This window comes from Aphelocoma coerulescens, chromosome 3 (genome assembly GCF_041296385.1).
Source record: "Aphelocoma coerulescens isolate FSJ_1873_10779 chromosome 3, UR_Acoe_1.0, whole genome shotgun sequence".
Taxonomy (NCBI): Eukaryota; Metazoa; Chordata; class Aves; order Passeriformes; family Corvidae; genus Aphelocoma; species Aphelocoma coerulescens.
Genome location: NC_091016.1, coordinates 113,846,653 through 113,861,118, shown reverse-complemented (window position 1 = coordinate 113,861,118; position 14,466 = coordinate 113,846,653). Strand labels below are relative to the sequence as shown.

At 37.1% G+C, this 14,466-nt stretch overlaps 1 protein-coding gene across 3 annotated transcripts in view; it reads left to right on the top strand.

Annotated features, from left to right (window-relative positions):
* The window catches only part of CYRIA (CYFIP related Rac1 interactor A), a 55,664-nt gene that overhangs the window by 29,492 nt on the left and 11,706 nt on the right, over positions 1 to 14,466 (top strand). The window contains exon 4 of one of the 3 annotated variants that reach the window (XM_069011620.1): positions 7,713 to 7,792. The exons of 1 other annotated variant lie outside the window; for it this stretch is intronic. In XM_069011620.1, coding sequence (XP_068867721.1) covers positions 7,720 to 7,792 — 73 coding nt within the window. In that variant the 5' untranslated portion in view covers positions 7,713 to 7,719. Of the gene's footprint in view, positions 1 to 7,444; positions 7,525 to 7,712; positions 7,793 to 14,466 lie in introns of all 3 variants that reach the window. One more of the 3 variants, XM_069011621.1, reaches the window with a different exon arrangement.

Sequence of the window (14,466 nt, the reverse complement as noted above, 5' to 3'; positions counted from 1 at the left end):
TTTTTCACTCATTATACTCACAAGTGTTGAAACCAGGTACCTTCTCAAATGTTCAAGGCATTAGATTGCCAAAACTGAGTGTGTTCTAAGATGGCTTATATCCTTTCTCACTATGAATTTGGTGAGAGATGATGAGGACAAGAAAACTTTGAAGAGGAAGATGATGGTGTGGCTCTCTTACAAGATGTTGGAGGAACTAGGTCAAACTCCACTTGGAACAAAATACAGTGGTTTTATTTTGAAAGAAGAAACACTCAAACTAGCCAAACCTGACGTGTATCTTTTAAAAGTGTCTCCCTGCTGTGAAAATTGATGAGAAACTTCATTTATTGTGTACAGAGGAATTGTGTCTTTGGTTTGTGTGAAGCATCTGTGCAGGCAACGCCATATTCAGACTAGGTTACTGTACTTACTCTACACTCAGGCAGAAGGATCAAAGTGCAACAGTGCTTTTTTAAAGTCAAATATAATTTTACTCTAATTACTTAATTGGATTCCATTCTACATTTTTGGTGGTGGTTTTTTTGTTTGTCTGGTTTGTGTTCTGTTTTGTTTTTTTTTTTTTTATTATGACCTATGAATCAAAATCCAGATATTTTGGTTGCCTGGTTTTTGTTCTTTCATGATGGCTGCTCTGACATTATATACTTTAAAAATATACAGGAGTTCAAAGTAAATTCAGGTGTGGGGGTTGGTATATAGAAAAATCCCCCCGTTGGATACCTTTTAGGTTCATCTAAGGTAATTTTTTCTTTCTTTACCTTTTAATTTTAGAGAGACTGCAAGCCAAGCTCTGTAATCCTTGGGGCTACAGGTACTAATGTTGGCCAACTCTTTAAACATTTTATGATTAGTGAAAAACATATTTGTCATTACAAAGCATTTATTAATTCCTTGTAACTTGCATCACTTTTTTTGTAGGTTTTAATTGTCAATTAAAACCTACAATCTGCATATCAGTTAGCAGCAAAAGCTCTTAGCTGGAAGTGTTCCTTAGTTAGGAATTTTAATAAAATGGTTGTTCAAAGAGGGAATGATTCTTTTATCTTGAGTTACTTTCACCTTGAGCGACTTTATTCTCTTATTCCACTCCTCAGTTCTTTATAGCTATTTTCTGGCTTTGAGTTTTGTTGGAGTTTCTTTTTGTCTGTTTATACTTCACCTGCCTATGGAATGTGTGGCACTGATTTTCCTTTGCTTGCATATAGGTTGCCACTTGGTGGACTTTATGTATGTTATTTATGTTATGAAAACCTTATAAATACAGTGTTTAGAGGCCAGCATTGGGGATAATTTCTTTTTTCTGGAAAATGAATATAGCTTGCTTTCTGAAAAGAATTTGGTTATGTTTTTCTCTTATCTCTACCTTTCTAGAGAATACTGTACATACTTCATTACCAAATATCTTTGGGGGTTTTGCATAATTAGCACCTCAAACACAAATGTATGACTAATTTTATTTTTTTTTCTTAGGATAACAATACATTTTTTAACTTATTTCTAGAATGAAGTCCACAGAGGAATAATACCATTTTTAAAAACAAACTGTATTTGCACAACTGAGACTATTAAAGTATCAGTTGTTATATTTTTCTTCATCGATGCAACTGCAGTTTATAAGATTTAAACACTTAGCAGTAAAACAACTGAAGATAATAATACCATATCCATGCAAATATTCTCATTTATAAGAAAATTGAAGTGATTATTAAAAAGAAACCTACTGTGGAATTTGATGGGAAGAAGTAATAGAAACATAGAATCATTTAGGTTGGATAAGACCTCCAAGTTCATTGAGTCCAGCTGTTGACCTGCTCCTGCCAAATCCATGATGTCCCTAAGCATGACATCTATGAGTCTTTTAAATACCTCCAGAGATGGTGACTCTTCCACTTTCTGGGGCAGCTTGTGCAAGTGTTTGACAGCCCTCTCAGAGAACAAATGTTTCCTAATATCCAATCTAAACCTCCCTGGTGCAACTTGTGGCCATTTCCTCTTGTCTTACTTCTCTGCCCTGGTCCTGCTGGCCATGCTATTGCTGATACAGGCCAGGTGCCATTGACGTTGTTGGCCACCTGGGCATACCTGGCTCATGTTCAGCTGCTGTTGACCAACACCTCCAGATCCTTTTCCTCTTGATCACTTTCCAGCCACTCTTCCCCAGCCTTTAGCGCTGCAGGGGTTGTTATGAGCCAAGGACAGGACCTGGCACTTTGCCTTGTGCAACCTCCTACAATTGGCCTTGGCCCATCAATGCAGCCTGTCCAGATCCCTCTGCAGACCTTTCCTGCTCTCCGGCAGATCAACACTCCCACTCAACCTGGTGTCCTCTGACACTGAACTGAATGAGAGTGCAGTCGATCACAGAATCATTTAGGTTGGAAAAGAGCTCCAAGGTTATTGAGTCCAACCTTTGGCTGAACACCATCAGGCTGACTAGAGCATGGCACTAAGTGCCATGTCCAGTTGTTTCTTGAACACTGCCAGGGGTGGTGACTCCATCACCTCCTGGGCCAGTCTGTTCCTATGTTTAACCACTTTTTCCATGAAGAAATCCTTCCTGGTGTCCAACCTGAGCCTTCACTGGTGCAATTTGAGGCCATATCCTCTCGTCCTATCGCCAGTTGCAGGGGAAAGAGACCAACCCCATCTGGCTACAACCTCTTTTCAGGCGGCTGTAGAGCATGATAAGGTCTCCCCTGAGCCTCCTTTTCTCCAGGCTAATCACCTCCAGCTCCCTCAGCTGCTCCTCATCAGACTTGTGCCCCAGACCCTTCACCAGCTCCATTTCCCTTCTCTGGACACCCTCCAGCCCCTAAATGTCTTTCTTGTAGTAAGGGGCCCAAAACTGGACACAGCACTTGGGATGTGGCCTCACCACTGCAAATCCTCTTGTCCAGATCACTGGTAAGTGTTAAATGGGACTGGCCCCAGTACTGAGCCCTGGAGAACACCACTGGTGTCCAGCCACCATCTGGATGTAACTCCATTCACCACCACTCTGTTCCAGACAGTTTTTCAGCCAGTGCCTGGTGCACCTGTCCAAGCCATGAGCAGCCAGTTTCTCCAAGATAATTTTTTGAGTCTTGCGCTTTTGCTGTTTCCTTACAAGCACCTGAACCAACTGTATGAATGAATATCAGAAAGATTTGGAATCATGCTTTTGATCTGAGAGATCTTGAGATTGCTCAGATGCTGGTATATTTTTGAAACCACAATTAATTATTCATGCAGGAAGGTCGGTTCCAGTGCTTTAATGATGCTGATGTGTTTAGTACATTTCCCTCAGACTGTGGACTGGATACCTCCTGTCTCTGCCCACTTAGGTATGCCACTAGAAGTTATCATTCTGAATCATCCATTGCCACTCCTGAGCTGGGGAGCCTCTGTTTCTCCTGATACTCCCAGTGGAGTGAAAACACGCACAGCCCTGCTTTCGTTAGGGTGATGTAAATGAGGTTAAGCAGTAGGTATTTGCTGATCCAGCTCATTTTGACAAAAGCCTTTCAGACCATGTTTATGTGAGCAGGCAGATTTAGGAAATATTATCTGGCAGAGGAGTACTGGTGAGCTGCAAAGGCTTGAGCTGGTGAATCTGTCCTTCACTAACACAATGTTTTAAAGCTTTGTCTCTCTGTTAGATCTTCAGTGTACTGCAGTGCTGCTGATGGTGTTGAATTCATACTGATTAAATTAGTCCTGTAAGAGAAGAAATTAGTCAGTACTTCTCTAGCAATGTGTATAGTACTTTAACTGTCATTAGAAAGTGGTGCAAAACTTCACACTTGAAAATTGTGTAGTTGCTTAAAACAGTGTGTAAGTAAAGATTTTAAGGAAGAGTTGAATAACATGATATTTAGTTGTGAACATTCAGTGTTCAGTTAATAATACTGAGTTTGGGAACACTTACTAAATTTTCAGAAGTGGATTTAAGTATATAATAAATATATTTCAGTATACTTTCAGTATATGTTAGTAAAATCCATGGCACTTTTGTAGGGTTGAATTCTGATTTGTTTTGGGGGGGATAGTATTTTATATATCACAGCTCAAAAATAAACTAATTGCTTTCGTGGGGTAGAAGGAGTTTATTTTCTCATACAAGGTAATACCTCTAGAATGTTGAAACTAAGTTTATTTTCTCATACAAGGTAATACCTCTAGAATGTTGAAATTTTAGGAACACAGTTGTGTTGGAAAACCAACCTGTGATATTTTGTTCAAAGCTAAGATTTTTAAACATGCTACTGGAAAATGGTAAATAAAATGCAAAATGCTAAATGTACTTTCCTGTTCATTGCTGGGTTATGGTTTATTTATGTCTATGGGCTACAAATTAAGTGTTGAGCATCAAAAATCAAGCAATGAGCTTTAAAATGTCAACAGTAGCTTAAAAGCTATTTTCTATATGCTTATGTAATATCTTAGGGTAAGCTTTAATGGTTTAGAAAGCTGTAGGGAAAAATAAAATGCAAACATCATTTTCAACATGTCATAATTTTAAAAGCATAGTTAAAAGTTGAACTTTTAAGGGATTTAGACACTAAAGAGAAGCTGCTAGCATTTAGTGTTGCAGCATCAGCAATATTTTTATATATGCATTGAATCTCAGTTCAACATTTAAACTGATTTTACAGTAAGTAAAATAAAATGCTTTCCAGTTTAATGAAATAGAATTTTATGCTCTTACGTTAAACCTTTATGATTTGCTTCTGTACCTCAGCTGTTATTTGCATTTCTCCTGCAACCACAGTTTATATATTGACCTGCTCAGAGTGTGTGCCATTAGTTACTTTGAAATCTCATTAAAATTATCCTGGAGGTGACTTTCAGTTCCCGAGGTTTGGAGTATGTTAATAGAGTTTTTAAGGAAAGACAGTTTGAAAGAGCCAAGTACTGGGAAGCAGCAAGCTATGCAGAATTAAATAATTCAGTTTGAGGCAAAGATTTGTGTTTATTAGCACTTCCTTTAAGGTGAAGTTTGGCCCTTTAATTCGGAATTAAAAACTTAGTGTTGAATGATGAGTTACACTTGAAAGTGAAAATTTCTTGGAACCAGGTATTGCTTTTAGTTTGTTTTTTTAGGAAACCATAAAGAAATTACATAAAATCATAAATAATTAAAACATGTTTAGCCGCTGCCTGAGCCATATTTTCTAGATGTTGATGTTGAATATGACTATTTTTGGGGTTGATGTGCTTTGAAAATAGATGGTGTCAAACCAGAGCCTTGAGGATCACTGGAAAACGCTGCCTGCATGAACACGTGTACATAAGTTTGTGGTAGGGTTCTGTTTCATACTTGTGACCTGAATAGCTGGATCAGTTTCTACACAGGGATTGAAGGAGAGGGAATAAAGTGAAAAACAAGCTAGGAAATATAACAAAAGTTCCGGTGCAATACTCAGAAATCTCCCAAGCCGAGATGTGCTGTACTTGTGTAAGAAGGATCAGAGGCAGAGCTTGGGCACATGACCTCAAGCTGATACTCAATGCAAATGAGGGAGCATATCCTCAGGTTTTTGGCACAAAGGGTTGCTCGCTGTTCGAAGCATGCTATCAGCTAAACCAGTTCTGGATGCAGTGCAAGCTTTGGCAGTAGAAGAAATGCTTGGATACTCTCTGAAGATTGAAGGCGATGAGGTAAGATGTGGCTTAGAAAGAGTTGAAAGTGAAGAATTCAAGCTGAGTCAGTCATTTAGATTGTGATAGTATTACATAATATAACTTTATCTTTCAAGGTTATGAAAAGGAAAATAAGTGTGTGTATGTTACCGTGTTTCTCCTCGCTGATGCTGATAAAATGTATTATACCAGTGTGATGAAGATGTTAAATTATTGAAGATACAAGTTTTAACACTGTATAAAATCTATTTTGCTCTGTTTGCATGTTTTTCCCCTTTCCAGGCTAATCAGAAAGTCAAACTCAGTTTATAAGGTGCTGACCTTGTTCAGAAAGTAAAAGTGTAAATATTTTTCCGGCATATAATGAATGTAACTTTACAAATAATGGAAAATGTTTCTTTATGTTTCAATTTTGTATATGCAAGATGTTGCTAATTACAAAGGGCTTGACAGTCTGCTGACTGGATTTGTTCTGGAGAGAAAATTTTGAAGAAGTATTAAATGCAAAACAAAGCCATTTATTTATCAAAAGCCTTGCTTACATGAAACTGCATGTTCTGAACAGACTATTGATTAAATTTATATCATTTTATGGTATGACTGTGGCTACTTTGAAATCTCCAAGCCTCACATTGCTTTCCTAGGTCTTCCTGATGTAGAAATACATCCTTTATATGCACATAGAAATTAGGGTTGATGGTACTTTTCCTACTGTAATACTTGTGGGAAAACTTGAAAAAAGCTTTCTCTCCTCATGTGGAGTATCAGCCATGTACATGCTTAGAATAATTTTTTATGATCTGATATCTTAAGTGGGAAGAGAGTTAAACTGAATCGCAGATGAACATCAGATGTGATCCCCAAGAGCCGTGGTTTAGAGTAATGAGAATATTTCTCTTTGAGGCAAAAATCAGTTTTCAATCTGTGTTTTAAATCTAAAATTACATTTTACTACATCCCTCCAGGCATATCTCTTTATCCTGATATGTGCTTTTCATGGTTTAATTTTTCTCTCTTCTGAGTAAAAGTTTATGTTTGACCAAGAAAGCTCTACTTTTACATAGTTTTAGAAAAACTTATCTTCATAAGGGCTGCACTGGTAAAAAACATTTCTTCAAATCTACTTCCTTTTTATCTTCCATAGAGACTTGCTCTTTGAGAACTGGTCACTTTTCCTTTTGGGAGTTGTTCATAATTTGAAATGCAAAGAATTCCAAGATGATAAAAGATAGGAATAACAGATAAAAAGAGTTCAAAACTCCCTTTTTTCCTCTCTTTTTTTTTTTTTTAATGCATGCTTACATTTTTAAAAGCTGAAAAGCTTTTTAGCTGTCCTTTTTGATAGAATTTTACAGTAATATATTATAAAATCTTACTGATTGGAAATAACTACATTTTTTTTTCCTTATAGTGAGTTATTTTCCTAAAATGACATGGATTTTTTGCTGAAGATTCTAAGACCTCAGTTTTTACTTTGAAATGATATTCAGTAATCTGGAGTCTAGCAGTTTAGAGAATTTACAAATAGAGATGTAGCTCTGAGTTTGTTTCTCCTGCTAAGTAAATAAACTCATAAATATCTGTTTATACACTGGGATGTTATCCTGATGTCTAAATTCCAATTTGTTGAATAGAATTATTTCAGTGTTTATCTGAGGTCTTCCTCTTTCTGCCCCCATGCGTAAATATCATGACCATCAAAATGTTTCTCTTGGTCCAGAACTTGGCAAAATGTTGAATACATGATGCAGACTGTGTCAAGCCCTTAGCTGTATGAGTTTACATGTATAACTGTTTATGATTTTGTTGCATTTACTAGGTTTGCTGGGATGGGTAATCTTCTTAAGGTCCTTACCAGGGAAATTGAAAACTATCCACATTTTTTCCTGGATTTTGAAAGTAAGTTCAAACAATTACAAGACAATGAGAGAATCTTTTCCCTGACTTAACAGCAAGCTGAGGAAAAACTTTTAAAATCTAAATGCTTACAGTGTGTATTTTCCAGCACAACCAATCTGTCCAAGTCCTTGTCTCTAAAATCATTTATTCACTCAGGACTGCTTTTCTCTTCCTTTTCTATTTTTCAGGAACCAAATGGGAAATCTTTTAAAAGTTCTCACTTGCACAGAGCTTGATCAGGGGCCAAATTTTTTCCTTGACTTTGAAAGTGAGCAAAGCTTCTTGCCTGGCTTGCCTTCTTTGCTTATTATCTCTTAATAAACTGCATGTGCTTATGCATCATAAAGCAATTCAAAAGGGATTTGCAAACAAATCAAATTACAATTCAGTAGAATATTGCTTTTTGATTTTTATAAAACCGTACAAAATTACTTCATTCTGAGCAGAGAAAGGTAGATATGCAAGTAAAACCTTATCTTGAATTAAATTCAAAACATTTATGAGCCACTGTTAAATTTACACATGAATAAACTTGATCTCAACTTTCTTTAACAAATCAGGGCTAAAAAAATTATGATTCTTTCTTGAATGGAAATACATGTTGGAAATAAAAAGCTGAAAAAAAAAAAAGCAGTGGAGGTGGAACTACTTTTGCTTGGTTCAGTGATGATTTAGCTGGGATAATAGTTTCTAAAAAGTAGAGAAGTGGTCAAAGTGTATGTGCTTGATTGCATCTCTCTTAATTGCATGGTTATCAGTTTGCAGAACAGTGTTTCCCATTCCAGTTTTCTTGCCACATCTATATTTGATTCAAAGCTGTTTTCACTTTTGCTGACTACAGTTTCCCTGCATGTACTTCTAGACACTGTTAGCAAATCCCTTAATATGGGTTTAATCTGTTTTCACTACATACATGAAAAGCATTTTCTTTGAAACACTAACAGTGTGTGATGTTTTCTCTCTTAATACCTCTATTCTAAAAAAATAAAGAAAAGCCAAAAGTTTTAAGAAAATCCAGTGTTTTAAATCCAGTGTTTGTAGCATGGTTTCAAAGAGCATTTCAGGTGATTATACACATATTTTGTCATCTTGAAATAGTTTTGTTCTTCAATCATTTATTCCTGAATTATTTTTCTGAAAAGAGTAACTGACATGCTATAAGTGTATATGTCTGTGTACACTCAGAATCACCACTTCCAGAAGTCATTTAGACACATACTTAAATCTCATGAAATCGCTCAAACATGCTTGCTTAGGTGAGAGCTAGAATGTATGACTGGAACTGTATGCGTACCTTAATCTTCTCATCTAGATCTTAAAATTACCTCATTATGAAAAATCAGTTTTAAGTGATGAGAAAAAGGGTAATTAGTTAGTTTGGGTTTAGGAGAAGGTACCATGAGCCATGGTATCTTCTCTGTCTGTAAAATTTGAAAATTTTACTGTCATCCCAGGATGTCAAACCTTTATCCAAACCACCACCTAATTTTTTTCTACCAAACTTTTGAGGGCCTTGGCAGTGCTCTGTGGCTTTGCCAAGCTATTGTGAAAGTTTTCAGCTGCTCTGAGCTTCCACATTTAATCAGCCCCATTGTGTTCTTGTTGGCAAGAATGTGTTCCTGACCCAGGCTGCAGGCTTGGCAGGAAACAGCTGGTCTGGCAGCAGGGAGCTTTGGTAGAGGTGGTGGTGAGAGGGGGAAATACTTAATTTATTGCCTTGGCAGTGAAGATTGGTTTTTTTTCCAAAAGCATGTGGCCAAGAACTGAATGAAGTACCCACTCCTGCAGAAGATGCCAGTGGTTAGGGCACACTAGTAAGGCACATCTACCTGGAGAGGAACAAAACTGTCATCTCCAAATTTCAGGGAGTTTCATGCTTGTGAGTGAAAGCTTAAAAGTTTTTCTCACAAAATACAGTCCCAGAGGTTTTTAGTGGCACAAAATCTGTATTGGCTCAAGGGATGTGACTGAAAAGGGCTGTGGTTCTGTGGTTTGGTCTCCTTTAGTTGGCCATTGTGAAGTGGAAAAGGACTCTCTGAATGAGTGAACACGGGTCAGTCTGGTGTGGGCTTGCTGGATGTGTGGCCTTCTGTGGCCTGAGCTGTCAGTTCAAGCTCATGGGTGAACATGATCACTACAGTTGGCCATTCTGAGGATGAGGGGTGTGCTGAGCTGATGTGTTTACTGTATTCATTATTTGCATCAGCATATTGCTTTCTAGTCTCTGTGTGCTTTTTTGTTAGCTGGCTACAAAAAAAACCCAAAAAACAAAGAAGTTTGACATCATCTCTTTTCCCCTACTTTCATGCAGGTGACCACATTGTCAGTTGCAATTCTTTTTAATACCTAAGTTTATTCTTCAATCCAAACTGGAAACCAAGTTTTGTAACTTCATGGTCATACTTGAAAAAACTTGAATCCAGCATTAGTTTCAGTTTATGCTGTAGAGCAAAAGCAGTTCTGTTTGGTCCCCAGTAATAATTTTAGAGTTGAGCAGTTACACTGGGTCTCTGTGGAGAATAACATTGTCCATGCAGGTGGAAAGGCCTTTTCTTTGAGGGGTATTGCAGACTAAATGCATTCAGCCAAATTACTCTTTTTTTAAGGTCTACTGAAAGGTTTACATAAAGAAAAATAATTTCATCCTTCATAGAAAGTGCACCATATTGCTATTTTACACTTGGATCTTGATGGGAATATTTTTAATCAAACTGCTATCTCTTAGGTTTGATTATATACACCACTTACTTTACCTTAATTCCTTCTTAGCTCTCAGTTTGAAAATAATGTTAGGAAAAGTCTGGCAAATCTTGAGAGTCTGGATTTCAGGACTCCATGGCAAGTTCTCTTGAATGGATTTTGTCAGTTCAAGAACTGTTTTGTTCTCTAAATTTTGACCTTATTTAAATTAGTTGCAGATAAATGAATTCTGGGTATTTGAGCTCTTTCTGTACCTTTTTAAAATTGCTCTTTTTTTGCAGAAAATCTATTGTCAAATTACTGCTGCCTTTTTCAGGCAAAGTAAACAAATAATTCCACATGAATTCTTGGAAGCAATTTGAAAGTGGAGGCAACAATTTAATTCAAATATAAAAGACAAAAGTTTATAGATTATTTGGAGGAGATGTCCTTAAGTGACACCTACAGTCCCATCCTCTCCTCAAATACTTTTTCTAGACCTCTCAAACCTTATTGTGAGCAGGTTCTTTTTTTTGTTTTAAATTTTGGCTAGGTGGATTTGATCCTAGTTAAATTCCTCTCATCCCCTTCATGAATCTTATTTTCTAGGATTCCCTCACATGCCCAGAAAGATTCATGAAATTTTTAGTTATTGTTCATGTATGATTAAAAGGGTCTGTTATTAGAACGTGTCTGGCAGCAGAGCAACTGCCCACTTTTTGCATAATAGGCTATTAATTAATACCCTTTCTGCACAGACAGCAAGGCTGGGGATATAGTTGGGGTCCAGCCTGAGGGAGGGTGCACTCTGTTCCTGAGCTGTGGAGTGCCCTGAGCCAGAAACTGCAGCTCAGAGAGGTGCTGTGTGTCCATCCCCTGTCTACCATGGAGCTGAAGCTGGGCACTGATCTCCCTGGCACAGCACCCTGCCTGGAGCCAGTATTAACAATTTAGTGAGCTTCACTTTATTCCAGCTAGTTTAGAAGGAATGAGATTCAAAAATCCCTTGTAGCCTGGATGGGGTACTGCTTCTATCCAATACTGGGTGTTCTTTAATGTATGGAGTACAGCAGGTTCTGGTACCCTCTAGAGTGCATTACTCACTGTAATTGTAATGCCTTTGCTTATTTCTAAGAGTTTTTCTTTTAATTTTTGTCCCAGATTGCCATGGAAAAAAATCATCGTCATGGTGATAAATCTGAAATAGGACTTTAGCATTATGCATTAAATATGTGTACTGCTCTCTAACTTGCTGGCTGATGGAATTATTTGCCACATTCAGCAGTGGACAGGACAAGAAGGGCTGAAAGCAGAGCCCATGAAAGCTCTTGTTTAACTTGCTTTCTTTTGCTATGTTGTTGAGGCCAGAAGGGTATAGTATTTTTATGACAAATATGATTCTACATTCACTGAAGTGAAAGAACTAACCAACCTCAGTGGGAATCTTCTTAATCACCTGAGGGTGGAATAAAGTTCTGAGCTTTTGATCTGCATTTCATATTCAGAAAGGGAGTGTGAGTTGGAAGTGCTTCTTTTAGTACTGTTCATGGTACTGTTCATAGTACTGTTCTTTCTTCATTAAAATTAATTACTGAGATATTGTTACACTTCATTTGGTATTGGTAAATACCAAATGAACACATCCTTTCTATATTTAGTCTTGTCCTACGAGTACTAATGTTTGACCTACCTAGCAGTTTCTGTGGTTTTTTTCTAATGCACATTTGGTGAAGGATGAGGTAGATACCTTATACTGTTAGGAGGGCTTTCTGAAACAAATGACAGGTATCTTGCTAAGAAAATAATCATGACCCCACTTTCATGCTCCACTATTCACCTGAAATGCTTAATGCATCCACAAATGAATTGTAGTGGGTCCAGGTTTCTGCCTGCTCTTTATGAAGTCTGTAGTTCCATCCAAAACATGGCATAGACCATGTGTAAATGTGAAAGAGAGCATGTGTTCATGGAATGGATGAATTACCATATCCTGATTATTTCTGATGGAGCCAATGGAAATGTATTTCTCTCTAGAGCTAAACTTTTCCAGTTTTGCTGGTAGAATCTATATATGGAAGATTCAAGCCTCATCTGACTCTTGTATTAATTTGATACAGGATTCATGTAGTTGTTTGGTATAGGGTTCACATTAGAAACATTTGTCCAAAGGGAGGTAAAAGGGTTCTTCTCTATTTTGTCTTATTAAAGACAGAATACTCTGAATGCTAATCATGAGTACTCTAAAAACTCAGACTTGAAATGCAGTGAGTCTGGCCATTATGGTAACTTGTTACTGAGAGGACTTGGAGTCACTGTAGGTTAGTCAGTAGCAGTGGTTTCATTTATAGATGGGCTCAGGTTCCTGAAGCACTTGCTGGTTCTCTGGTGGTGTGGGGATAAGAGGTGAGCACTTCCAAGCAGTGATTCCACACTGTGATTCAGGATTGGCATTTTTTAATTGAGAGCAGAGAAACTAGCTTTGGTTTCGTTGGAATAGAAACCAGTTTTAACTGTCATGAAGAAGTCTCGATTTCTTTTAGTTGCTGTTGCTATTATTGTTGTTGTTGACAGTAAGATTAAATTGTTTTCAAAGTGATCCATTACAGTTATTTTAGCTGACCATTTTTGGCAGGATCTTCTTGTAAAATCCCTTTTGAAACATGGCCATGGTCTTATCAGAACATCTGATTGCATAACTTCTATTTCATAAATAAGATGCATGCTTTTTTTAAAAAGAAAGCCTGAATCATCCTCCCTACCTTTCTTTTTGAGCTAAATACTTCCAACATAAATATAAACTGCATCTGCAAATGCAAGCTAAGCCTGTTGCTCTGGAGCCTTTGCAGCCCTTTTCCTCTCCCTTCCCTTTCTTTCCCTCTTCCACATACCTACCTGCCTCTTGCTCCTTCTTCCCCAGGTGCTGGGATACTACAGAAAGCTCAATGAGTTTCAAATATTCCTCCTTCCACCAACTTCCAAAAGACGAATTCAGAAATTTTGAAAAACAATAAAGGATGTTACTAAAGGCCATTTTGAAGTCCCAAAGTGCTGGGCCATCTATAACATTTACATCCCCCTTATGCACTAGTACTTTTAAAGCAAATAAATTGTAAAAATTAACATATAAGTACCTTGTAAACCAACAAGGTTAAACAAGATGCTTCAGGTGACCTGCACATGCAAATTTTACATTCATGAACTGCACTAACAAATTATTTATTCTCTTGTGCTAGTATTCACTAAAAATGTTATTTTCATTAACTAATTTAACTATTAAAATGCCGATACTGATTTTTATGTGACTCCTACCTTCCCCTGCTCTGTTGTTGTATGGTATGTAACTGTTTTGCAGGGTCTCTTCTTTCGTTCTTAAAGTCAGAAGGGTTTTCTGTTTTGCTTTTTATCACAAGGTGGCAAACGCCTTATGGTGTGTACCTGAGATTTCTTGCAGCTTGAGGAAAGAACCAGTCTGGAACACTGTAAATTTAATGTGACTGATGGGTCAGTTCAACAGCCATGTCCCAGTTGGGATTTTCCTGTGGGGACAGTTTTTTCCTTCTGTGCTCGTTTTCCTCACTTCTTGAAGGATAGTGGGATTTTTAGTTACATGAAGTATTTTGGCTATAAAACCCAGCTAAGTTCAGTTTATGTTTATTTTCACTTTTTAAATAAGATAAAGGAAGACTTCCAGAATAAAAGGAAAGTCCAGTCAGTATTATGTGCCCAGTTTCATGGGACTCATGGTACACAGGAATATGGGAAAGGTTTTAAGTACAAGTTGCTTTGGAGCTACAGATATGTAAATCTCAGCCATTTGTGTCCCATTCATGCAAGGTCTATAGATAACTTGAAACATTTAAACAAATTATCTGAACCTGAAACATTGTGGAGAGAATGCCAATTTTCCATACACTCCAGTATGAACCAGTGCTTTTGTTTCTAATGGGGACTGGGTAAATGAATCCCATTCTGATACATTAGTAGAAAACTCTGTCAGTTTTCTTAAGGAGAGTGAGACAACTAAATAGAAAAAGTATTTTTAATATTTCTTGTCTATTAATGTAGAGATGAATACAGTAGCTTGTCCTAATTGGTGAGCTTTGAACTGAACTTACCTTGTTGCTTTTAATTCAAACAAGTAGTCTTTAAGTTCTAAGACTCAACTTCAAGGTAATTTTTTTCTTTCATAAAAATTAACATTCTATCTTTACAAGCTAATACAAATATAAGGGAAAAAAATAGTTTTGTCTCTGTAGAAATCTG